This window comes from Malania oleifera, chromosome 3 (genome assembly GCF_029873635.1).
Source record: "Malania oleifera isolate guangnan ecotype guangnan chromosome 3, ASM2987363v1, whole genome shotgun sequence".
NCBI lineage: Eukaryota > Viridiplantae > Streptophyta > Magnoliopsida > Santalales > Ximeniaceae > Malania > Malania oleifera.
The window spans coordinates 118,362,959-118,390,842 of NC_080419.1; the positions used below are offsets into that span (position 1 = coordinate 118,362,959).

The window sequence follows — 27,884 nt, forward strand, 5'->3', positions numbered from 1 at the left end:
TCAATGGTGTAATGCAAGTAAATAAATAAATTGAGACACAAAATATTTAACGTGATTCCCTCAAGTATTGAGATACTTTCACGAGACACGACGATCCAAATCCACTATCACTAAGGTTCGAACAAAGTGGGTACAAAAAGGCACAAGCCTTACAAATACACAAAAGTGTATAACAAATGTAAGATGAAAGATCTCACCAAATGTTGAGAACAAAACTCCAAGATCCAACCAAAATAGAGCACAAATGTAAGCACAAACCGAAAGCCCAATATGCTGAACAAATAATCCCTTTTGCTTGCTGGAACAAGACTACAAAACCAAGATACTTGCACTGAAATGGCAGCTCGCTGGAGAAGCAGCACCATGAAGCTACCGGAGTCACAAGAGGGAGGGCAGCACACTGGAGAAGGGTCGTAACTAGCTGCAAGCGTGAGGAGCTGGTGCAAAAATGGTGAAGGAAGTGGAGGGCTCACAGCTGCTGCTCGTGAGGCTTTTTGGAATACAAAAACATGCTACAGACCTGCTCCCTAGAGAAGCCAACAAAGCAATAAAAGAATAGAACAATTTGATGCCAAAAATGACAAGTGTTTGGATGCTAGAAATTCAGTTTAGTAGTAATAATCGAAACACAAGATTTTCATTTTACTCGTTTGGATTGCAAAAATTATATCTCGAATTTAATTTCACGCTGGAATAAGATTATATCTCAAATTCAATTTTATGCAGGAATGAGATTCTCGCAATCCTTTTCTCTATTCAAACCAAACTAGTTGAAATTGAAAAAGTAATTTATGCAGAACTTGATATCTCTATTATGTTTTCTCATTTAACAGAGCCAATTTTAGTAGTTGGTATTTTATATGGACCATATTAAATTAAGTTATTTTCTATATTAATAAGATCCATGTCATGGATTTTAATGTCACTTTACCACAGGTCTTATTTTTAGTTTTTATGATGAAACAATGATGTTTTGCACTTTACAGAAATTTGATTTTGGACTCCTATTGTATTTCAAATGACCCTTTTCCTTCTTATTGATTGAGTCACTATTTTATTAGATAGTTCTTCACAGTCAGCAGAAGAAGCTCAATGCTTAAAAAAAAAAAAAAAAAAAGACATAATCACTCTTGTAAAAATCCTACATACTTTGCTTAATATTTGATTTTTAAAATAGTTATGCCCTTCAAAGGTTTTTTTTTTTTTTTTTTTTACAAAATATAAAATGAGATTTGTGTATTTTTAGCATATCTCAAGAAAGGTCTATAATTTTTTTAAAATTTAAGGAAAAATAATTTTTTTCTACACAAATCTAAGAAAGATCAGCGCCTTTTACCCTACATCTTCTCCTAAAAATTTAAATATGGATTCTAAAATGACAAACAGAACTTGAATAACAATGAACATCCACCTATCCTTTTCACCATCTCTAAAAGAAAATTAGTGTCTTAATTATTTATGCCATATTTTAGCATCAATATCAACAATTAGTTTACATTTTAGTCATCCATCATCATCATCATCATCATCATCATCACATATAAATATATAGCAGAAGATGCATGTGAGGACTGAAATATAGTTAAGTAGGAAAAGAGAGGCAGTTTACTGGAGGGCGCGCTGTGGGGGTAAGGGCCACAGACTGCATCCTCACATGCAAGCACGTGTTTATCCAAAAGTAGAGCCACGTGCTTCATCACGTGCTCCTCTGAGTTGGCACAATGTGATTGGCTTTCGGCGGAGGCGCACCCTCCTTCCCCACACCCTGATGATCCGCCGCTGAGACCCAGGCACCCCACCTCCCAAGACTGGGAAGGATAAATGATAAATGGTTCCCCCTCCTGCCTGCTGGAAACCAACACAAACATATGTATACAAATAATAAATAGATATATAGATATCTTCTACCAAATTCAAAATTTCAAACCCTAATTCATAGTTTTACATGGGCTCCATGGTGACAACAATGTCAACACGCATTGGTGACTGTTATGTTCAGAGTTTCATCAAATTTATGTTGCTTCAAGTTCCTCTTTTGGGGACTATTCAAAAATAAAATTGAAAGTTTAGATATGAAATTGTCGTTTCAAGAAGTGAGCTGCTATTTCATTAAGATTGTATTCAGAGAATATGAATTCAGAGTTTAAATTTGAATGAAACTTGAATCATATTTGGAGAGAGATTAAATTTGAATTTGTATTAAATTTAGATAAGATATAGTATAAAATTGTAATAAAATTTATCTAAATCTACTTAAATTTAAATTCAAAATTCAAAATTCATGCTCCCAAACACTACGTTAGTATAACTTTTAATTATATTTTATTGAGATTTATACAAATCCAAATGTAAAATTTAAATTTTAAGTTTTCAAACATCAGATTTGTGTAATTTACCTGATAAGATTGTACTTATGAATATGAATTCAGAGTTACGGCATGCTTAGAAAGATCTTAAATTTGAATTTTTATTGAATTTGGGTAAGACGTAGTATAAATTTGTATTAAAATTTATCCAAATCCACCCAAACTCAAATCCGAGATATGAAATCCATGCTCCCAAACACCACCTTTGTATAACTTCTAATTATATTTTATTAAAATTTATACAAATCTAAATGTAAGATTTAAATTTGAAGTTTACAAAACATCAGATTAGTGTAATTTACCTGCATATTGGTATTTCCCTCAGCAAGTTGAACTCCACCTTCCAAGGAGTGACATTTGAAGAAAGCCTGTAATTAATATTGTCATATTAATAACTTCAAAAAAATTGCCTAATAAAAAACTTCAAAAACATCTCTAATTTACCACCGAGCTGGAAGACCAGTTAACAGATAGGGATGACTGTAAATAATCATTTGTACTGTAACAGTTTAATTAGCTAAGTATGTTTTATAGGATGTTTAGTTCAAAAAATTACACTCACGAAGTCAAATATCAGGAAATAAGATGCATTTCAATGAGAATATGAGCTACTTACATGAAAATATTTGGTAGACATAATTTCTTTTTAAGAGAATCACATATACGCTTCAGATTCTCAAAATAAAAATGAACTAAAGCTTGAATTTCAGATTTTAAATTTACATTTTAGCAAATTTAGACAAAATTCAACAATTCATGCTCTCAAATGCAACTTAAAGATAATCATCAGAATTACTAATGTACATTCCCAAAATTCTCAAAATTTTCTGTTTGACTAGTTTAACGGTTTAAGGAAAAAAAAAACCAGAAAAAAGAAAGAAAGTGAAATGACATGAAAGTAAACTCAAATAGTAGGAAGATTGCTAAAGCCTAAAATATTAGAGTTGATTAACTTTATCAATTGGCGGCACTGCCCTTTAAGACGACCACAGTTCTAAATTGAGGTTTTTTCCCGCCAAAACAACTAAACATAAATAAAAGAAATTTCGAAAGAATCATGCTATACTTAATATAAAAACTGCACTTGCAAAGACTATCAAAAATTGTCATTTTGACTAAAGAGGGTCCTTACAAATTCAAGGGTATATCCCGTGCCCACGAAATTTGCAGCCTGGGGTATCCTCAACACAAAAAAGACGTTTCCCAGAATAACATCATGTGTTTCCAAACTGAAACACACCAAAAGGAAAAAAATAAATAAAATTTCTTTTTAATATATAATTTTTTTTTTAAATCAACATAATGAGCTCATCGCACTTTAGATGAATCCTGAACACACTTGCTTTTTTTACAATCTCAAATCGTGGCAGAGAAGACACCAACCTGGATCCTCCTGGGAAGTCATTAGGAAACACCCATAGATCTGGAAGCAGTTACCAATTAGTAGTTGTAACATGCACTTCAGAGTTCAGACTAGTGATACTTTCGGGAAAAGCTATAGACTACCAACCACAATATCAACGCGCAGAGTGTGAGTTAACACTGATTTCATTTAAGTGCAAGTTTTGATTCAAATGTAAACAAAACTGTCACTAGCAAAATCATTGCCATAAACAAAACATAGAATAGCTTAAACCTACTAATCTCAATACATCAATTTATACACCAAAGTTGCATAGCTGTTATTATTGTTTAGCACTTCACTGCAACAACACATGACAAGAACATAAACAATTAACAACTTTTCATCCTAGAAGAACATTCAATGAGATTAAATGCATTAAGACAAAGAATGCAGCATCTTCACTGTTAACTACAAACCATACCGCAGAAACTATGTCAAATAATTCAATGACTAGAAATAAACCTCCTCCCTGAATAAAAGAAAACAGGGCGAAAAGAGAAACCTAGTGGCTAAAAACTACCACAATCTAAAGAATGCAGTATCTTCACTGTTAACTACAAACCATTCCACAGAAACTATATCAGATAACTCAAAAGACTAGAAATAAACCTCCTCCCTGAATAATAGAAAACAGGGCGAAAAGAGAAACCTAGTGGCTAAAAACTACTACAATCTTCATAAGCATGCTTATCTTTGCATTTGTAAATAACTAAGTGTAGAGAAATCTAGATCTAGGCAAAGCTAACTCAATTCATATTTAAAATCTAATATAACGAACAACCCGAATGGCTCCAACAGCATTACCAATTTTAGCTTCCTATATTATTATTCTCACAATAGCTGTAGCTGTAACTATCTGAATTACAAACAGTGGCATCTTGATACCACCAAGAATGGGAAAAAAAAATCCAAGGAATTCTAAAAATTATGAAATTGGATCTATATCCAATAGATTACACTAACCAAGAAAAAATATTTTTTGGTTCGACCTATAGTCACATAGGAAGAAGTCACATATGAAGAAAAAATGGCAGACAGTATAAATTTAGCAACACTTTTTCCCATAGGATTTGTTGCAAGGAGGGGATAATGTGCAACTTCTCCCAAGCCATTTTGGAAGAAGATCATGAGTAAAAATCTCAGCATGATTGAATTATAATCCATGAGGAACATTGGCATAACCTCAGGTTCACTAACACCATGCCCTCACTGAGCTAGGATCAAGACATGGATCAACCCCCTTCAAGGAGCAAGCCCTTAATGGAGGGTACATGGTGCAAAATCTTGTCCATCTATCCCTTTGTAAGAGGATCCTGCAATCATTCCTACACAAGGTTGTCATGATCTAGGTCAAACCTGCCTCCCCCAAAAATAACTTCTGCAGCACAAAACCATGACCTTGCTGTCCTTACTACAATAACAAAATCACTAAACAATCATCATAGGACCTATCATAAGCATTTTATTGATCTGCTGTTATCATTAGTGTTATAAACATACCGTCAGAGTCATCACCTTGACCATCTGTGCTACTGCTACAACATGGCATCACTACAGCCAATGCAGCAGCCACACCACTGCATACTCCCAACCTAACCATGCACCACGATACTCTCTTCTTCTTCTTCTTCTTCTTCTTCAGCAGCAGCACAGACACAGAACTCTTGCTCATTACTAGAGTAATACAATTGCATATATACACCAATGCCTGAAAATAATAACAATTAACTAAAAATGCATTGGCATAAACATCACTCCATGGACACATTATTCCTAGCAATTTGCAAATTATACTCAACCAATATCTTCAAAATGTGCAAAATTGCATGGTAACAACATCCCAGCTAACCAAATGATACCACCCTCCCATCATCCATTCCCGACCATGAAAGATCCCTCATCAAATGCTTGATTTTCTCCACTACAGCTACAAGAATCTTAAACAAAGACATAAAATAAAAAGAAAAACTAGAAATACAAGGAAATAAGAGTAATCCTACCTCTTAAAGAAATAAAAGTGTGCCTCTAGAGGAAGATCTAGGTAAGCTAAAGGCCACTCCAACACTCAAAAACCAGCTAACTTCCTAAAACCACAAAATGCACAACTCCCAATTAATCCCAGCAACTGCCCACTCTTAGCTATATTGATCTTAAGCCCTCAAACCAATAACAAAGCCTCCAAACTTAGTACTAGTAGCATCTAACTCCCAAGAAAAAAAATTGTATCATCAACAAACACTAGAAAAGAAATTTCTACCCGCTCTGTTCCCACATTAAGGCCCTAAATAATCCTCATCTCCTAAGCATGCATCAGTGTTATGTTAAGCACATCAACAACCAAAGGGGATAGAAAAGAAGAAAGAGGATCACATTGCTGAAGCCCTCTACACAATAATGCATAGAAATACCCTCTATTCCATTTCCCCACTTGTCATCAAAGCCTATCCTTTCCAAAACAAAATCTAAAAAACCCCAGCTCCCTATATCTTAAGCTTTCTCAAAATCCAACTTAAAAACAATATCACAACAACTTCTTCTTACCATTATCAACCACCTCATTCACAGCTGAAGAAGGACCTAGATTTTTTTTTTTTTGGATGAAAAAGTAGCATCTAGAATCAATCTATCCTTCTTGGGAATAAGGGTTGTATAAGCAGAATTGACATCTATTCTGATGCAAGAGCAAAAGTCTGAATTTTCTTTTCAGCTACCACGTGACAAAGTAATAGGTACTGCAGCACAACACTACACACAGGATCGTTTACGTTCCTGTAGCAGAGTTATTTTTAGCAACTTTTATGTTTTTTTATTCAGTTATTTTCTTCAAGTTCATCAAAGACGGTTGAGAGTACACCTGTTTTAAGGGCTAGGGCTCATCTTTTACTGGGGTTTTATGCTGTATATGGTGTTCTAATTGATGTAATGAGGCAATCCAGATTTTTTCTTTTAATAAAAAATTCCAGAAAATTACATTCTTTCTGGTCTTCCTAGAGTTAGGCTGCATACAACCACTCTTTTACAACAAATCCTAGGTGTGATTTATTTTCCTGCTTCAATTAATGTAGGAGTAGAAGTATGAATTTTTATTAAAATTACTGAATGACACTGTAGTAGATACTGTAGAGCAATAATGTTCATATACTGTACCAGAGTTCTGTTGCAGAGTTATTTAGGGCTTTTACATCTCTCTTAGTTATTTTCTTAAAGTTATCCTTGCCTAATTTAAAGGCTACCAATTACCATTGGTGTCCTTTGATATCATGGAACCTTTTTCCACCCATGACCTTAATGCCACCTTTGTAATTTTAGAAATTGGACCAATCAACTCTCTTTGTGGAAAGCCCACCCAATTTTTGTCAAACTTCCCTTCTTCCGGACAAAGATCTCCTTGACTAAATACCCCTCCAATTACAGGAATAGCACAGAACTTATCCTTTAAGTGGAAGAATCAACCACAACCAAACTAGGTTGGTGGGGAGGTTCATCAAAAGCTTGGCGAGCATCAAGTTTCTCTACTAGTTATTTGAGTTGGCTGAAATAATAACTTTATCTCACCTACATATCTATGTTTAGAATGGACATCATACGTTGGTGGCTTGTTGGAAGATCCCAATATTCAAGAGCTTCATCAAAGTAAACATCATAGATTAGTGGGACTTCCACTATATGCAGCTGTTTTCTTCAAGCTGTTCATTCCCAAAGACTACCTTCTGGTATGTCTGAACTCTGAAGGGTCACCATTGCCTTTAGGTACCTCCATTGGGCTTCAAGAAGATCTCTACACAAGGTTCACATCATTGCATGAGTTGCTCCATCATTCTCTATTGGGCCAGAAGATATTACACACTGCAAATGGAAAATGCACAAGATAAAATGTCAAGAAATAAAAGAACATTAAACAGCCACAACACAAGAAATTTACGTGGTTCTACATACATAAGAGTTTAGTTACTATCAACACGTAAAGAAATACAACGAGACTAGAGAGTTTAACATTTGTGCATGTTGAATTTTAAAGTCACTTCCAGCATTGGTGGAATATCAACCAAAATGGGCATTCAAAGTCCAACATGGGTTGCACTATTCATATGACGGCTACACTATTCATATAGTGGTTACACTATTCATATGATGGCTGCACTATTCATATGACAGCTACCTACCATGATAAAAATTCAAAGGTTGGTGAGCTACCCAACCTACTTGTTGAAAAAGGAGGCTTACAAACCCCTATAAATAGGGAAGTGGTGGAGAAGGAAAAGATCATCCCAAGCATCTCCAACTCCAGCTTCAAAGAGAGAGAAATCAAGTACTCTCCCGCAAAGTGTCCCTCTTGTAGCCTGTTTTTCTAGTTTCTCCTATTTTTTAGAGTTTTGTATACTCCTAATTCAAGAGAGAGTTATCATTGTTCTCTTCTTGTAATTAGAGAGAAGTCGTAACATCCTTTTACATAGTGGATTCCTTCTACTTTTGCCCATGGTTTTTTTCTCGATTTATTTGGGGGTTTTACACGTAAATCTTGATGTCAATTCCTATTTTCTCATTTCTTATTTTAGTTGTGCGATACTGTTCCTACCCATTCAATTTCCTAACAATGGTATCAGAGCCTTGGGTTACAGCTTTTAGGTTGGGGGTTATTAGTCAGACGTGTCACCAAATGCTTTTATAGTATTGTGAACGTATACGAGATTTGTTCAAGAATACAATTCCATTCATTTACGATACTGTTCACGTGTACGATATTGTTCATAGTGAAAAAGTGAGAGTCGGTTTAGTGAAGGAATAGATTTTATCTACTACAATGGCAGCAAAGTTCAAAATTAAGAAGTTCAATGGGGGTAATTTCTCCCTTTGGAATTTGAAGATGAAGTCCATCGTGAGGAAGGACAATTGCTTAGCAACAATTGGAGTCAAGCCAACAAGGATAACAGACGAAAAATGGATCGAGATGGATAACAATGTTGTGGCCAATCTTTATCTAGCATTGGCAGATTCAGTGTTATCAAGCATTGCAGAGAAGAAGTCAGCAAAAGAAATTTGGAATGCGCTGACAAAACTCTATGAGATTAACTCACTTCACAATAAGATCTTCTTAAAGAGGCAACTCTACACTCTTCGAATGAGTGAATCCACATCGGTGACGGATCACATCAACAACCTTAGTATGTTGTTTTCCAAAAACAGCGTTAGGCCATAAGATTGAGTCAACCGAACGAGCGAAGGTTCTACTCCAAAGTCTACCTGATTCGTATGATCAATTCATCATCAACTTAACAAATAATATTCATTCAAATAATCTAGTCTTCAATGATGTTGCAGCAGCTGTTCTGGAAAAGGAATCCAAACGTAAAACAAGGAAGAAAGATCATCAAATTCTTAACAAGTTGAGGCACTACCGATAACGAGAGCAAGATCAACAGAATGTGGCTCTAGTGGGAGTCACAAGCATGGTAGATCAAAGTCAAGGAGTAAGAAAAATTTTAAATGCTACGACTGTGGCAAAAAGGGGCACATCTCGAAGGATTGTTGGCAAAAGAAGAAGAATGCAGGCAAAGCTCTTGAGGAGAAAACTTCTCAAGGCTGCACTATGAGTACCTCTAGTGATGGTGAAATCTTGTACAGCAAAGCTGAAACTATCTCTAAAGGTAATAAGAAACTCACTGATGTTTGGATCATGGATTCAGGAGCAACCTGGCACATGACCTCTCGACGAGACTGGTTCCATTCATATGTACTTGTTCCAAGCGGATCTGTGTTCATGGGTAATGATCATACCTTAGATATCACTAGTATCGGTACTATCAAATTAAAGATGTATGACGGTACAATCCGCATTATTTAAGGAGTACGGCATATGAAAGGCTTGAAGAAAAATTTACTGTCTCTTGGACAGTTTGATGACCTCAGCTACAAGACTCTTATTGAAAATGGGATCCTAAAGGTTGTCAAAGGTGCGCTTGTAGTGATGAAGGTAGAAAAGATCGTGGCAAATCTATACATGCTGTTGGGAAATACGATACAATAGGGAGATGCATCAGTTGCGTCAACTAGGAAAAATCAACAATAATGTGGCATCGCAAACTTGGCCACATGTCTGAACGTGGTTTGAAGATTCTTTCAAAACGTAATCTCCTTCTCGGGCTCAAATCAATAAGTCTACCTTCCTATGAGCATTGTGTTACAAGTAAGCAACATAGATTAAAATTTGAAAGATCTACTGCCAGAAGCAAACAAATTCTAGACTTGATTCATTCTTATGTGTGGGAATCACCAGTTCCATTCCAAGGAGGAGCACATTATTTTGTATCATTTATTGATGACTACTCCAGGAGATTATGGGTGTATCCAATCAAGAAGAAGTCAGATGTGTTTCTAGTGTTCAAAGAATTCAAAGCGCAGGTGGAACTTGAATTTGGAAAAAGGATCAAGTGTTTAAGGACAAATAATGGAGGAGAATATATAGACAGTAATTTTATTTCATTTTACAAACAAGAGGGTATTCAAAGGCAATTCACTATTGCACATACACCTCAGTAAAATGGCATAATAGAGCGGATGAACAGAACCCTATTGGAGAGAACCAGAGTCATGTTGAAGACTGCAGATCTAGCCAAGTCATTCTGGGCTGAAGCAGTCAAAACCGCTTATTATGTGATAAATCGGTCACCGTAAACAGCAATTGGTTTGAAGACACCGATGGAGATGTGGACCGGTAAGCCAACCCAGTATTCTTCTCTTCACATATTTGGATGTCCTGCATATGTGATGTATACCTAGGAAAGAACTAAACAGGACCCAAAGACCAAGAAATGCATATTCATGGGTTATGCTAATATAGTCAAGGGGTATAGCCTGTGGGATCCCACCATCGTCAAGGTCGTAGTAGTTAGCAGGGATGTGATATTTGCAGAAAATGAATTGCAAAATGAAGAAAACAACAGCACTTCAGAAAAACTACTACTGTTCAGATAGAAGAAAAAAAAAGATTTTTCTAAGCTACACCAAAGCATGAGGAACAAGAACCAAATGAGGCCAATGATACAGAAGTTGGACGTTCAGTACATGAGACGAAGAAACCATCATAGCACTCAGATTATGTCATGGCAAGCAATACTACATATTGTCATCTAACAGAAGATGGAGAGCCATCAACTTTCCATGAGGCTATTAGTAGCCTTGATGTTTCTCCATGGATAACAGCAATGTAGGAAGAAATTGAAGCATTGTACATAAATAAGACATGGGATCTTGTTCCATTACCACACGGACGTAAAGCCATTGGAAATAAATGGGTCTATAAGATCAAGTGAGATGGCAACGATCAGGTGGAGCGATATCGTGCAAGACTGGTGGTGAAAGGATATGCTCAGAAAGAAGGCATTGACTTTAATGAGATATTTTCTCCAATTGTTAGACTTACTACTATTAGAATTGTATTGACTATGTGTGTTGTGTTTGATTTATATCTAGAGCAGTTAGATGTGAAAACTGTTTTTCTTCATGGAGAACTTGAAGAAGAGATTTACATGATCCAATCAGAAGGTTTTGAAGAAAAAGGAAAAGAAAACTTGGTTTGCTAGTTAACCAAATCTCTGTACGGCTTAAAGCAGGCACCAAGATGTTGGTAAAAGAGATTTGATTCCTTCATAATTAGCTTTAGATACAACAGACTCAGTTCAGACCATTGTACGTACTACAAGAATGATGATTTCATTATTTTGCTATTGTATGTGGATGATATGTTGGTTGTGGGCCCCAACAAAGAAAGAGTCCAAGAATTGAAGGCACAATTGGCTAGGCAGTTTGATATGAAGGATTTGGGACTAGCAAACAAGATTTTAGGGATGCAAATTAACTGAAAATATTGCGACGCTTCAACATGCACGATTGTAAGCCAATTTCTACCTCACTTCCTGCCAATTATAAGTTATCCTCAAGTATGTATCCTAGCAATGAAGCAGAGAGGATGGAAATGTCTCGAGTACCGTATGCATCAGCAGTGGGAAGCCTAATGTACACTATGATTTGTACGAGACCAGGTATTGCTCAAGCAATCGGTACAGTCAGTCGGTTCATGGCTAATTCTGGTAGAAAGCATTGGAATGTTGTGAAGAGGGTCCCAAGTTTACTAAAGTGTTTCATGCTCCCCAGCTTTTCACGAATCTTATTTATGTTGGTAAATTAGTTGATAAAAATTGTACTGTTAATTTTTCTAGTAATGGTTGTGTTATGCAAGCCAGGTAACAGGGGAGCTGATTGCAAAAGGGCATAAAAAGGGGCGCTTGTTTCCACTATTTTTGCCTGTTCCAGCACGTTCTCCAGTTTCTTCTATTAAGTCTTTTGCTTGTAATAATGTTTCAGATCTTAGTATGGTGTGGCATCGTCATTTAGGTCATCCTAATACTCAGATCATATCTCATGTATTGAACTCTAGTTTACTTGGTAATAAAGAACGTTCTTCTTTATCTCTTGAGTGTGCCTCTTGCAAACATGGTAAAAGCAAAACTCTTCCCTTCCCTTTGCATGCTAGTAGAGCTTCTCAGTGTTTTGAGCTCATCCATAGTGATGTTTGGGGACCTTCCCTGGTTAGTTCACATGAAAAATTTAAATACTATGTGACTTTCATCGATGATCATAGCAGATTTACTTGGGTCTACTTTCTTTGCTCTAAATATGAGGTTTTTCGTACTTTCACTAAGTTTTTAGCGCATGTTGACAATCGATTTTTTGTTTCTATTAAGACATTACACACATAATCTAGTGGTGAATATGTGTCTACTGAGTTTCGGGCATTTTTAGCTTCTAAAGGAATTATTCATCAACGTTCATGTCCTGCTACTCCCTAATAGAATGGAGAAGCCAAACGGAAAAATCGTCTTCTCCTAGACGTGGTTCGCACTCTCTTGCTGGAATCCTCTATTCCATCCTTTGTTCTGGGTTGAGGCTCTGAAAACTGCTACTAACTTGATTAATCGTTTACTTTCTCAAGTCCTACTCATGGAGTCTCCCTATTTCCATGTATTTTCTAAGAACCTAGTTACGATAACCTCTGTACATTTGGTTGTGTATGTTTTGTTCATTTACCTCCTCGTGAGCGACATAAATTATCTGCTCAATCTATTCAATGTGCACTCTTGGGATACAATGTGTGTCAAAAGGGATTTGTATGCTATGATCCTATATTACATCGTACACGCATCTCTAGGAATGTTATTTTCTTTGAAAAACAACATTTCTTTCCTATGTCCTCTGTGCCCTCCTCTCCTACTATGATTCTCCCTTCCTTTGAGGAGTAGTTCTTGAATCCTCATCCAGTCAATTCTCATTTTAAACTAGGTATTGTGCATACATGGTGCAGCCGCCCAAAGTCTCTTTTGGTAGCTCTCATCCGATATCTAATCCTTCCACGCTCCAGATTCAACCAGTTGCAGCACCTCCAGAGCCTTTGGTACGTCGCTCTTCTCGAGTGTCTTACCACTAGACAGGTATAGGTTTCCCTCTTCAAGTTCTAGTAACTATGTTTCAGCTCTTACCGCTACATTGTCCAATTTAGATATTCCCACTTCCTACTCACACGCTGCCAAGCATGATTATTGGCGACTAGCTATGCAGGAAGAAATTGTCGCTCTAAAGGCCAATCACACCTGGGACATTGACCCTTGTCCTCCCACCATTGTTCCTCTGGGTTGTAAATGGGTTTACTCAATCAAGGTGCAATCTGATGGAAGTTTGGATCGTTACAAAGCTCACCTTGTTGCACTTGGGAATAATCAGGAATATGGTGTCAATTATGAAGAGACCTTTGCTCCTGTGGCTAAGATGACTACTGTTTGTATGATTCTGGCTATTGCTGCTTCCAGTGAGTGGCCACTACATCAGATGGATGTCAAGAATGCTTTTCTTCATGGGGATCTTAAAGAGTGTATTTATATGAAGCCACCCTCGGGCTTGTTTCCCTCTCCGACTTCACATGTGTGTAAGTTTCGTAGTTCTCTTTAAGGTCTCAAACAAGCCACGAGGGCCCGGTTTGATAAATTCCCCACCACTTTATTACAATTTCTATTCAAGCAAAGCAAGTATGACACTTCAATGTTTCTTCGGAAATCAAACATGGGTATTATTGTTCTTTTGGTTTATGCTGATGATATTGTGATTACTGGTTCTGATTCTGCTTTACTTGCTCAGCTCAAGACTCATCTCTCAAAGTCCTTTCATATGAAAAATCTTGGGTCTCTCACATATTTTCTTGGTCTTGAGGTGAATCGTAGTCCCTCAAGTATTTAACTCATTCAACATAAATAGGCTAGTGACTTGGTGGCAACAGCAGGCCTTTAGAAGGGTTTGATAGTCTCATGGAATTAAATGTCAAGCTTCGCAAAGAGGAGGGTGATTTACTTGCTGATCCCAGTTTATACCAGAAGCTAGTGGGTAGTCTTGTCTATCTCACGATTACTAGACCAGACATTTCTTTTGCTGTACAACAAGTCAGCCAGTTTCTTCAGACTCCTCGTCATCTTCATTTGGCTGCTGTCTGTAGGATCGTACGCTATGTTCAGCGCACTTCTACCCGTGGTTTATTCTTCCCTGCAGGCAATTCTACTCATCCTGCTGCTTATAGTGATGCTGATTGGGCTGGTTGTGCGGATACACGTCGCTCCATCACTGGTTGGTGTGTGTTCTTAGGTGATGTATTGATCTCTTGGAAGAATAAGAAGCAAGAAAGAGTTTCTAAGTAATCGACGAAATCTGAATACCGGGTGATGTCTCTTGCTTGTTCTAAAATTATTTGGGTTCGAGGTTTTCTTGCTGAGCTAGATTTTTCTTAGACCGATCCTACACCTCTACATGCTGATAATACAAGTGTTATCCAAATCACGGCCAATCCTGTTTATCATGAGCACACGAAGCATATTGAAGTCGATTGTCACTCTATCCGTGAAGCATTTGAAGCTCGTGTTATCACTCTTCCACACATTTCCACTGAATTACAAATTGCAAATATCTTCACCAAGACTCTCACTCGTCATCGACATTGCTTCATAAGTAGCAAATTGATGCTTGTTGATCAACCCGCATCAATTTGAAAAGAAGGGGGGGGGGGGGGGCTGTCAACGGAACAACCAACCGCAAAGCAAAAGATTTCTTTCCTTACTTCAGCCCACATTTATTTCCTTATAATTCAATTCATTATTTTGTACAGTTAGCATATATTTAGTCTACATGTATAGGGCTAGACAGATTATAGTTTACTTGTATAGGGCTAGAATCATGCTAGACCTTATTTACTTTCCATGTATAGCATTCTTGTAAAGTCTATATATAATATACAGAACTCAAGGCCAATTCCTTCGGCCATTCACAAAATATTTGACAATCCCATGCTTCAAAACTAGGATCGCCTGGTTTCAGGCCCATACCCATGAGCTGGCTGATTTTTCGCTTTCCCTTCAGCATGGCGCAGACAAGTTGAGACCATTTGAGGTAGTTTTTTTCTTTCAGCCCATATGCTTCCTGGATATTTTGCAATTCCCCGGGTTGTTGGGATAGAAAAATCTCCTCCGGTTGTGCTGTAGCGGTCGTCTCTGCAACCACCGACATTCTTCACGAACAATGATCTCTTGGCAATTAAGGCCAATCACTCGAAACGGAAACCACCAGCAATGAAGGCTGGCAAAGGTAGAAATAAGAATGGAAACTGCTCTAAGAAATTTCAGCAATGAAGGGTGAACAAAAAAAATGCAAAAATACTCTGTTTTTGAACTAAAAAACAGGGTAAAACAGGGTGCAAAGAAGCAGCAGTATGGTCTCAGCACTGAAGGCCTGTGTGAAGAGGTTTTTAATCCAAGAAAAGAGCTTTAGGCTCTGACACCATGACAAAAACTGAGAAACACTTCATGGAAGAATTTTATTTTTTATTTCAAATAATACACAAAACGTTAGCTATATACATCAACCCTAGCAACAGAAAAGGAAAATTAACTAGGTTATATTAGATCCCATGATTTATGGGATATTCTAACAAAATAGGAAACTAACCAAATCAGCCTAATCCTAGGAATACAGGCTGTTACAAAATTTCCTAAAATAACTAACTATACACGTATAGAATACAAGTCATTAAACACGCTTTCCCACAACCACTAAAATCTAAGAGTTTTAGTTTAGTTCCTTTACTGAAATGATTATTTTAGCCATCACACAACTCAAAAGTATGAGAGACTGCAGCTAATCCACCAGCTTTTTCAATAGGAAAATCCATGCGCCTTTTACCTAAGGCTAAAACTTTGGTTGTTAGCCTATTCAAAGCAATAGTAATATTCTCCAAGGTGTTTTCCATGTTTCATACCCTACCAGATAACAATTCAACTTTGTGAGCAATACAACATTGGTCACAATGATGCAATTATAAATCACCGAGAATTATTAAACAATTTGCTAACAATACTCAATTATTCAAGCAAACCACAAAATTCACTCTCAATTTCTTAAGAACAATCTTCAAGTAACAAACCCTCAAAACCACTTACATATGGAAGCAGTTGGTCTGATTCTTGAAGTTGGCAAACAAATTTCAAGCCTTTCAAATCAGATAATCATGCTCGCAAAATATCTTGTCCACAATTGAAGTATCTAGTTGCAAGTTAAAATATCGTGGAGAAAACCCAAAATATTGTGTCTAGAGCAATTTCTCACGTATCTGGAAGGAGGAGTAGAGTTTGGCAGATTCTCAATTGCAGTCACCAGAGCGTGGGGCGCATTTGCGGCCAGTGAGGGTCCTCCAGTGATGAAAGTTGGGGTGAAGGGAGATCAAGGGATGGGAATTGCATTGGTGTCGGTGCTATGATCAGGAAAGGGCAGGAATCTAGGGATTTTTGAGGGGCTGATGGCTGGAGATGTTTGGCCGGTTCGTGGGGGTCCTCCAGTGATCAAGCATTGAAGAAATTTTAGGGCCTCGGGTTTCGGCAGGGTTTTGTTTTTGATGGTGTGGGTGGTGATCTAAAATCTTGGGTAAAAATTAGGGTTTCGAAAGACAGGGGCATGTCTGGAATTTTCAAAGTTGTTCAGAGATAGAATGGAGGAAGAGAAGCAGAAAGAGAAGAAGTGGGAAAAGATAGAACAGAAAATAAGCAGAGTAAGGAAGGAGAGAAAAGTTACAGAACAGAGGAGAGAAGGAAGAAGAGAAGAGGGGAAGAAGGAGAGTGAAAAGGGAAGATGGGGGAATTGAAATGGAAGAATGGAGATTGTGGTCGGGCTCTAATACCAAATGATGCAGGGGCAGCATCAATGGTCGGCAGCCATGGGAGAAATAAGAAGAAATTCAAGAGGAAGAAAGGGGAAGAGAGGAGATATGAGGGGGAAAACTCACAATAAATTCCAATTCAATTCAAAAACAAACAACAAAGCATCTAAACACATGAAATTACAGATATATCCATAAAACAACATGAATTACATACCCCCAGAATACACAAATACTACAAACAAGCCCCCAACATACATAATCCTAATCCAAGTAAACTAAACACACATAATTAAACAAACTAACTAAGCACATTTGGGTTTAGGACCCAATAAACCATTGACCCAATTCTTCAACATAGCCATCCGAATTGGGTCAAAATGATCCATCCAATACCCGCTTCTTGTCCTACACCACCTATGCTAGAAAAACATTTAGACACAGCAATGAATTTAACAACAGTATGCTAAAAGTTTTAAGGGGTTTTTGAATGATTTCCCTCCAATTTGTGCACTGATTTGAGGTGCTAAATAATGAAGAAAATAGACACATATGTTGTACACAAGCCTCAGATTCCAGAAACATAAATGAGCAAGTTGCTGGAAATAATTTAAATTTTATTGCATTTAAGCACAAGGAAACCTCATGGACTTAACAAAAAATTTAAGAATACTTGGAAAGATAAAATATTACAAAGAATAAATTACAGTAAGGAGATTGCAGGCTGAGGCATAGAAACTCCATTGTCCATCGCTGCCTCCAACAGTGCAATAGATACTCAACATCCGCTCTCCAAGATTTGGCAACCTATGCTACTGGTAAGCTACACACTAAACCAGAAACTCACAAACTGAACCTAATCTAGGCATAAGCTAATACATTATCCAGAGAAAAGAAAGAATGAGAGAAGAGGACGACAATCTTGGGAGGAATGTTGGAGGATGAGGTCATTGAGGTGTATGTCAAAAAGCTTAGAACAACACCTTTTATAGGCACTGCAGAAGGGTGTTAAGAGGTGGATTAAATTCATTGTCTTAAATACCAAAAAACTAAAAATTAAACCCTGTAAATAATTTAGTCAAAAACCAGCTATTGCTGCAAATAAAAATATGAACAGCTAGCTATTGCTTTAAAACAAAACCAGAAACTATCAGCCATTTACTGCAATTCAAAACCAAAAAATCAATTAACCAAGAAACAACCCTCAAAATTTAAGCATGAAAACACAGCTAAAGCTAGAACTTTAAGACCATAAAACTGATGAATTATTGCTGGAAAAACTAGAACAATATCTTCAAAACTTACACTCCAAATTTATTTTTCAAATTAGAACTTAAACATTGATGTTTAGTATAACACCCTTTCATGTTAGCTCAAAAAGAAAAAGACTAGGGAAAATAAACTCCGTAGTGAAATAGGAGTTAAGAGCCATGAGGGCAAGGCGAGGCGGGGCAGCACGCGTGTGTTATAGGAAAGCCCAAAGACCTTATCTATATCCGTTATCCGTCACAATGAGGTGCTCGCAGAGGATATTGTCTTCAGATACAAAGCCAATGCTCTACTTCATTGTGTTGGAGAAGAGCTCGTGATTGTAGGTGTCACGGACCGAATATTTCACACCTTTGTGAATGGACCGTACGGCGCTACCTAAAGCCTTCTTGTTTAACTAGCCAACCAATCGTTTATCACAATTCACCCACAAAACACTTTCATTGTCATTCAAGGAAATATAAGCGGAAGCAGTAAGCAATTGATGAAAGCAGTGGAACTTAAGTAATAAACATTGAAGCAACATAATTCATTAACACCTCTGTTAACATTGTGTGTCTAGCGAGGGAGGCAAGTAGGCTAAACACATTGACAATAGCTAATGAGTTTTGCAAGTTGATGAACACTCACCCTCCCCTAAAGAGCTGTCTATGCTATTCTCACTCTGGCACTAGGAAACATCAAAGTAACCGAGGAGTCATACTGCATTTTTTTAGCATAGAGGAAAACTATTTATGAAAAATATTCCTACACTAGTATTTACATGATGGAAACCCATCCCAAACGCATGAGACAAGTGGCCACAAACAAGCATAATGCCCAACAAGCTCGGCTTGTGACGCTCCCTCACTTATGCGGTCAACGTCCTCGCAGACTTTGACACTAGGTACACTTCAACTTTGTCCACAAGCGATTGTATATCTTCCATAGAAACCTAGCTTATTTCTTCATCGCCAAGGCCTTTCCACTTCACTAAGAACCCCCGCCACTTCTTCCTTGAGGATGTGAACTCTCCATCTACAAGGATGTCTTCAACTTCACGTCTGTCAGGTTGCACTGTCTTCAATTTTGCTCTGGTTGACTCAATTCTGCTTGGATCTTCGGTGTCGGCATTGAACGGCTTGAGGTAGCTGACGTGAAACACAAGATGCTCTTTCATCCAAGCCAGAGGGTTGATTCCGTAAGAGGCCTTCCCGATTTTGGCCAAGACGGGGACTGGTCCATTATATTTACAAACTAGTCTCCTATCTCATCCTCGTAGTGACTTGATATGTTCAGGATTGAGCTTAACAACCACCAAGTCACCTACGTTGAAGTGTTGTGGTCTTCTCCCTTGATCTACCCACTACTTCATCCGCTTAGAAGCTTTCTCCAAGTAGGCTTGAGCAATATCTGCATTCTGTCTCCATTCTCTGGTGAAGATGTACGCCCTGGGACTGTTTCCTCTGTACGTATTAACCACTGTGTGAGGTAACAGTGGTTGCTAGCCTATAACAAGCTCAAAAGGGCACTTGTTAGTTGTTGAGCTCCTTTGGGCATTGAAATAGAACTGAGCCACATCAAGTAGTTGCACTCAATTCTTCTGGTTGTCGTTGATGAAATGGCGCAAGTACTCTTCTAGTAGCCCATTGAATCTCTTTGTCTGTCCATCTGTTTATGGATGGTAGCTTGAAGAGATGTCAAGATGTGAACCGAGGATTCTGAAAAGTTCTATCCAGAAGTTGTCGGTGAATCTTGAGTCTCGATCACTAACAATGTCTTGGAGAACACCCCAATACTTCACAATATTCTTAAAGAATAGTCGTGTCGTCTCCTCTATTGAACAGTACTTTGGTGTAGGTATAAACGTACCATACTTCGAAAACCTATCTATAACCACAAGTATAGACCCTGCGTCTCCCACTCTAGGCAGGTTGGTAATGAAGTCCACTGAGACACTTTCCCACAACATGGATGGTACTGGTAGGGACTCTAGCAGCCGTGCAATCTTCTTCCGTTCCACCTTGTCTTGTTGGCAGGTGAGACAAGTTCGGGAATAATCAACCACATCATCACACATCTGCTACCAATAATACCTCTACTTCAGTAAGGCTAAAGTGCAGTGCCATCCTGGATGTCCGGCCCACATGGTATCATGACACTCTCTCAACAATGTCATCCTCAGATCTCCAGCTCGTGGCAGAAAGAGCCCGCTACCATGGGTCATCCGCAATCCGTCTTCTATCCAGAACTGACGTGCTTTCCCCTCTTTGGTCAGCTTCATGAGGTTCTACGCAACTGGATCTTTGGCAAAATTCTCTTTTATGTGCTCCCGCATTGTTGTGGTAACAGTACTCACAATCAAGTGTGTTACCATCTGCAAGGCCGCCATCTTGGCCTTCCTACTCGGTGCATCAACAACTTGGTTCAGGCGCCCCTCCTTGTGCTCAAATGAGAAATCAAATTCTGGCAAGAATTCCTACCAGTGACCTTGCTTGGGTGTTAACTTCGGCTATGTGAAGAAGTGGCTAAAACTCGAGTTATCTGTTTTCACCACAAACCTTGACCCAAGTAAGTAAGTAATGTCGCCACACACAGAGACAATGTATCACCACTAGCATCTCCTTCTCTTGAGCTATGTACCTCCATTCCACTTCACTAAGCTTATGGCTCTCATACGCAACAGGATGTCCCTTTTGTAACAAGACTCCTCCAAGGGTGAAGTTTGATTCATCCGTTTGTACCTCGAAGGGTTTCATGACATCCGGAAGAAGAAGTACTGGATCTCTCATCATAGAATCCTTCAAGTCATCAAAGGCTCCCTGACACTTCTCTGTCCAATTCCACCCCTGACCCTTCTTCAATAGTTCTGTCATAGAAGTAGTTCTCCGCGAGTACCCCTCTACAAACTTCTTGTAATAGTTGGCAAGACCAAGAAAGGAACGCAACTCCTTCACTATCATTGGGATCTTCCATTCTTGAATGATTCTTACCTTCTCCATATCCATCCTGATATGACCTTGCTCAATCACATAACCAAGGAATTTGATACTCCGCTGGGCGAAAGAGCACTTCTCTTTCTTCACATACAGATTGTTCCCTTTCAGCCTGTTGAACACCTTCCGCAGATGCTCTTTATGTTCCTCCAAAGTGGAACTGTAGACAACAATATCATTCAGGTACACCACGACAAACTTGTCAAGGTACTCACAAAATACTTGGTTCATTAAGGTACATAATGTCGTAGGCGCATTCGTCAACTCGACTGGGATCACCAAGAATTCATATGCCCTATAACGTGTCACACAAGTTGTCTTCGACCCATCCCCATCGGCAATTCTCACCTGATGGTAGCCTGACCTCAAGTCAAGTTTAGTGAAGTACTTGTCATGACTCAGCTGATCCAACAGATCGGCAATCAATGGAATAAGATACTTGTTGCGCACTGCCACCTTGTTGAGCGCGCGGTAGTCTAGTCTACACACATCTGCATGCTCCTATTATGTTTCCTTTGAAACAACACTAGTGCTTCGAACGATGCATTGGAAGGGCAAACATATCCCGCTTCCAACAAATCATTAAGTTGTTTTCTCAACTCTACTAGCTCTAGAGGCGCCATCCGATATGGCCCCTTAGAAGGTGTTTCACTCCTGGCAACAACTCAATCTAATGCTCCACACCCCGTCGTGGAGGCAAGTTATAAGGCAGCTTATCTGGCATCACCTCCTGGTACTCATCCAACATAGCTTGGATGGTCGTAGGCACCAGCTCTTGGCCTACTTCTTCATTTACCACCACCATGGCTAAATATGTTTGCTTACCCCTTCTCAACCCCTTCTTGAGTTGCATGGCTAAAAGGAACTTCTCATCATCTCCTTTCTTTGCAACGGCTTGCACCATGCAAGGGTGATCTCCTATCAAACACAAGGAACCAGCAAAAGGCATCGGCACTGCCTTAGTCTCCCTCAAGAATTCCATTCCCAAAATGACTTGGAAGTCATCCAACGATGCTTGTGGTAAAATTCACATGACCTGCCCATTGTCCAAGCTTCACAGTCATTTTCTTGGCTACTCCCAGAGTAGGCTGGGCTATAGAATTTACCTCTTTCATGCGTCCTGAATCCTTCTCCAAGGATAAGTTGAGTTTCCTTGCTTCTGCCCATGAAACAAAATTATGGGTAGCCCTGGTATCCACCATAGCACGAGTACTCTTCCCATTGATCCTCAAGTCCACAAACATCAGTCCTTACGCTTGTGTAGCTTTCGCTGCTTTCACCTTCTTTACCAATGCGTTCACCAGCCGCATTGCACCCATCCTTGGGGTATCCTCCTCTTCCCCATCACTTTCCACCACCCGCTCCGCAGTGGAAGCTTGTAAGGCATTAAGTGCTACCTTATGAGGGCACTCAACAACTCTATAAGGGCCTCAACACAAGTGGCATGAAATTCTACTCTTTTTTAGTGGGTGTGTTGAACCCTCGAGATGATGAAGCTTCTTTTGAAGTTGATGACTTATAGTCGGCTCCCCCACTTTTGGGTTTGCCCCTTTTGAAATACTTTCTGTTGTTTCCCCCTACGCCAAACTCTTTGGACGAAGCGATATTATCACCAACGTAGTCAATCAAGCACTCCACGACAACTTGTGCGGTAGACAAGTCTTGAACTCTTTGCTTATGAAGTTCTATTCTTGCCCATGATTTCAACCCCTTAAGAAAGTAGAAGAGCTTAACCTTTTCGGACATGTCCCTGACATCCAACATCAAAGCAAAAAATTGTTTCACGTATTCCCTAATTGACCCAGTATGCTCGAGGTCTCTCAGCTTCTTCTTAGCATTGTACTCTAACATTCTCAGGAAAGAATTGGGCCTTGAGCTCTCCTCAAATCTGCCTAACAATCCATTACACAACATCCATCTTCAATTTCATTGTACTTAGTACACCATCATAGTTTGGCGTCACCAAGTACATAGTCGTAGTATCCACTTTCACATGTTCTGAGTCCATCCTCAGAGCACGAAAGTACTACTCCATATCAAACAATAAGTTCTCCAACTCCTTAGCATCACGGGCACCCCCATACGTCCTGAGTTCTGGTACCTTGGTCTTACTAAACCCCAGAGTGTTAGAGTTTTCCATAGCAAGAACCATCACATTCACCTTTGCAATCAAATCAGCTATTTGAGCTTGCAAGGTTTCCACAGTGTGGTGAAAGTCCTCTGACATTTCCACCATCGAACTTTGTTGATGCTTTTGTATCCCTCCAATTCATCAACACATTCCGTCAGTCGGGCCATCTGTATGGCCACATTGTTGGCTGTCGTCTCAGTCTGTGCTTCCAGCACACTAATTCTCTCAGCATTGGTTGGCATGGTCATTTACCAAAGCTTTACCAATCCCACAAAGAAGGCAACTAAATTCACATAGCAACTAACCGAGCTCTGATACCAAGTGCCATGGGCTGAATATTTCACACTTTTGTGAATGGACTGCGTGGCGCTAGCTAAAGTCCTCTTGTTTAACTAGTCAGCCTATTGTTTACCACAATTCACCCACAAAACACTTTCATTGTCATTCAAGTAAATATAAGCTGAAGCAGTAAGCAATTGATGAAAGTAGTGGCACTAAAGCAATAAACATTGAAGCAACGTAATTCATTAACAACACCTCTGTTAACATTGCGTGTCTGGCGAGAGAGGCAAGTAGGCTAAACAAATTGACAATGGCTAGTGAGTTTTACAAGTTGATGAACACTCACCTTCCCCTAAAGAGCTTTCTATGCTATTCTCACTCTGGCACTAGGAAACATCAAAGTGACCGAGGAGTCATACTACCTTTTTTTAGCATAGGGGAAAACTATTTATGAAATATAACCCTACATGCTACATTAATATTTACATGATGGAAACTCATCCCAAACGCACGAGACAAGCGGTCATAGGCAAGCATAATGCCCTGAACAAGCTCAGCTCGTGACGTTAGGTTATGCTTCCAGAAAATACAACTGCTGAGACGACCGACCAATGCCGTGAGGAAGGTGGTTTTGCCACTGCCGGAGGTGCCCAGCATGGCCAGCATTTCGCCAAGCTGGGTAATTCCAGTGACTCCCTTAAGGATGAACTCCTCCTTGGCATTTGAGTCCTTCCTAGGCAGGACAGGTACTCCTCCTGCCCGAGTTTTGATTTTGTAAACCACATCCTCGAACTGCATTTGTTCATTTCATCATAAATTAATGTTATTGAATATCAAACTTCTTTAGTAGAATAGTGCAGCAATTATACATTTTATAATTAATAAAAGTCCATAGAAAAATAAAAAGCGATCATGAGGCTAAGAGACAACTTGAATATCAAATGACAAATCTCTTTTTTTAGGGGGGGGGGGGGGAGCCTTTGTTGGGCACAAAACCTAGATTGTACGAGAATGTTCTTTTGTATGCAATTTTTTTAATAAAAGATTAATCAGACAAATAAAAAAATCAAAATAAAGAATAAAAAGCAAATTGGATGGAGCACGAGGCGATCAAACACCCAAAACAATCTTCAAGTAAAAACCCTAGGTAGACAAACCTCATTACGTGCTGTAGGTGTACAGGCAGTGAAAACATCTCCCTTTGGCTGCAAATGTGTTTGGTGGCTCTAGTGTCTACACCCACTCTTTTTCTCCTAAAACCATGTTGATATCAGAGATGACAGTCGCTATGACTTCTTTAGTTTCTGTTAAGTTAGCTCATGGCTTGACCAAGTTCTAGGTCTTTTAGAACCTACACTCACTAGCATGATGCCCAAGTTTACCACAAATGAAGCAATTTCCCTTTTTCTTTTTGAACTCTTAGCTGCTTGGTCCCTTGAAATAGTTTCCTCCCTTTATATTTTGGGATCATTTCCTATCTGAGGAATTTTGTTCCTTTGCCTTGAACTTGACCAAATTTTATTTGAAAGTCTCTTCCTTAGTCTTCTCAACTTGGTCTCACAAACGGTTGGTTTCTTCAATCCAGGTGTGTACGATTAAGTCTTACAAAGTCATGTCTTTGCGCTTGTTCTCTACAGCCATTTTGTAGTCCTTCCAAGATGAGGCAACTTTTAAATTAACGCCCTAGCTTGAAAACTTTTATTTGTGTTGAGCCCCTCTTTTAGGACATCATTCACTAACTTTTGGTATTCCATGATCTGTTGTGATACAAACTTGTCTTCTACCATGTTGTAGTCCAAAAAATTATTGATTGTGAACTTTTTGGACCTAGCATCCTCAATTACACATTTGTTTAATAAAGGATCTCAAATGTTTTTGGTGGTGTTGAAGGTGCAATAGATGTCAAAGAATTCATTTGTCGTGCCATTGAGGATGTAGTTCTTGCATAAGTGATTAGCTTTGTCCCACCATTGGACTAAAGCTGTATTGGTTGAATTAGCAGCAGTCATAGGCCTAAATTTTTCTAAGTACAAAATCTACTTTCATAGTTTCTAAAATAAAAAGGAGTTTAGAATTCCACCTCGTATAGTTGGTACCATCAAAGTACTCCAACTTAGTAATATCAGGGACCAAAGTAACAATTTCTCCTGAGTTCATTGTGTTTTAGACAATAATTAAGTTTTAAATTGTTGGAAATTATTTTATATAGAGCACAATGAGTACAAATTATAATTATAAATAAAAAGGAATCACAAAATAATTGAACAGAAGTTCTAGTCCCGCATTAGGTGTCAAAGGGAGTTTCCTACTACTTATATTAGATACCGAAGTATAATAGGTATCTTCTAGAGGTGGGCTAAAGCATAGGGTCATTGGGCTTTCTTATAACACATGCACTGCCCCATGCCGCCCCATCTCACCTTGCGTGCATGGGTCTTGACTCATATTCTAGTACAGAGCTTATATTCCTTAAAGTTTATTTCTTTTTGAGCTAACATGAAAAGATTTTTATGCTGAACAGCAGTGTTTATTTTCTAATCTGAAAAATAAATTTGAGTGTAAATTGTGGAGCTATTGCTTCAAATTTTCCAGCAATAATTCATCAATTTTATAGTCTGAAAGTTCCAATCTTAGCTATATTTTCAAACTTAAATTTTAAGAGTTGTTTCTTGGTTTTTACAGCAATAATTAATTTATTTTTTGGTCTTGAATTGCAGTAAATGGCTGGCACTTTCTGGTTTAATTTTAAAGCAATAGGTAGCTATTACTGATTTTAATTTGCAGCAATAGCTGGTTTTTGACTAAATTATTTACAATATTTAATTTTCAGTTTTATGGTGTTTAATACAATTAACTTAATCCACCGTGAACATCGTCCTGCACTGCCTATAGAAAGGAGGTGTTCACAACTTTTTGACATACACATCATCTTCCAACACTCCTCCTAACGTTGCTGTATCCACTTCTCTCTTTCTTTATTTTTCTCCAAATAAATTATTAGCTTATGCCTAGATCGGGTTTAGTTTGTGAGCTTCTGGTTAAGCGTGCAGCTTACCAGTAGCATAGGTTGTTGAATCCTGGAGACCAGACGATGAGTACCTACTACACTGTCGGAGGCAATGAGTTTGGTTTTAGGACAACAGAGTTTATGTGCTTCAGCATGCAATCGACTTACTATAATTTATTCTTTGTAACATTTTATCTTCCAAGCATTCTTAAACTTTTATGTTTAGCCCCAGAGGTTTTTATGTGTTAAATACAATAAAATTTAAATCATTCCAACACAAGCAACAAAACAATACAAATAAGAAACAAAAGTTAGAAAGATTAGATAAATTAACCAACTAAAATGCCAAACATATCATACATTTCTTAAATAAAATGCAACAATATAAATAAAAAATTTTGCATAATAACTAGAAAATGTTTCACTAAGACACAAAAATACTAAATAAAATTTCCTATCATCTAAAAGAAGAAAAAAAAAATATTACAATGAGCATAAATGCCTCTCAAAAAGTTCCCCTTCAACCCCATTTCATCAAAAACACCCATTAACTTCATCAAATGTGGTAAATGAAACCCCTCCATTAGAGAGCTTTTGCTCAAGAATCACATCACATACTTAAATGAATAATAAATAAATAAGTAAATCATGCATTTAAAAAAAACCTAATAAACCGTAACATCAAATAAATGGCAGTGAAAAACCAACTCACTATTCATTCAATTTGCTGCTGTACCGGCTAGAATCAAATTGTAAACCCTTGGAGCGAATCCAGCCATGACTACGACAACTACAAGAAAATTTGGGGGAAAGATGAGAAAGAGAGGACAAACTGGAATGATAGAAACATGAATCCGAATTTTGACGAGATTGAGCGATGCAAACCAATATTATTCCTGAAAAAACACTCAAATATTATTAATCCTCGAGACAACAAATAGCCGCAAGGCCATTTGTTTAGACAAGAAATCCCATTTTCGAATAAGTGGAAAATAATTTATGCGAGGAAGAGTGCTCAAATTATAAATTAGTGTTCGAAAATATGAATTTTAGGAATTGAAAGTTTAAATTTAAATAAAATAAATATAATTTTATATTTTAAAATTCAAGCTTTTAATCTTTTAAGTCTCAGTTCATTTTTAAAAATAATATTATGATTTTTTACATAATTGATATGTTATAATATGAGTAACAAAATAATATATAGTC

The 27,884-nt window shown here is 38.1% G+C and overlaps 1 protein-coding gene across 11 annotated transcripts; it reads right to left on the reverse strand.

Annotated features, from left to right (window-relative positions):
* Nucleotides 1-5: 5 nt before the first annotated feature.
* LOC131150838 (uncharacterized) lies at nucleotides 6-27,719 on the reverse strand. 11 transcript variants are annotated; one of them, XR_009135617.1, is made up of 7 exons: nucleotides 27,561-27,666; nucleotides 27,388-27,465; nucleotides 3,750-3,789; nucleotides 3,499-3,595; nucleotides 2,669-2,734; nucleotides 1,610-1,848; nucleotides 6-527 (listed from the first exon to the last, which is right to left on the reverse strand). XR_009135617.1 is itself a non-coding variant. In XM_058101835.1 (6 exons), the coding sequence occupies exons 3-6, from the start codon at nucleotides 7,529-7,531 to the stop codon at nucleotides 418-420; spliced, it is 465 nt and encodes a 154-aa protein (XP_057957818.1). In that variant the 5' UTR covers nucleotides 7,532-7,617; nucleotides 27,388-27,465; nucleotides 27,561-27,713; the 3' UTR covers nucleotides 6-417. The 11 variants fall into 11 exon arrangements, 7 of the variants coding, with proteins under 7 accessions (XP_057957818.1, XP_057957816.1, XP_057957817.1 ...); XR_009135618.1 differs by having other exon boundaries at nucleotides 27,388-27,648; XM_058101835.1 differs by lacking the exons at nucleotides 3,499-3,595; nucleotides 3,750-3,789 and adding an exon at nucleotides 7,479-7,617 and having other exon boundaries at nucleotides 1,610-1,845; nucleotides 27,561-27,713.
* Between the last annotated feature and the right edge of the window lie 165 nt (nucleotides 27,720-27,884).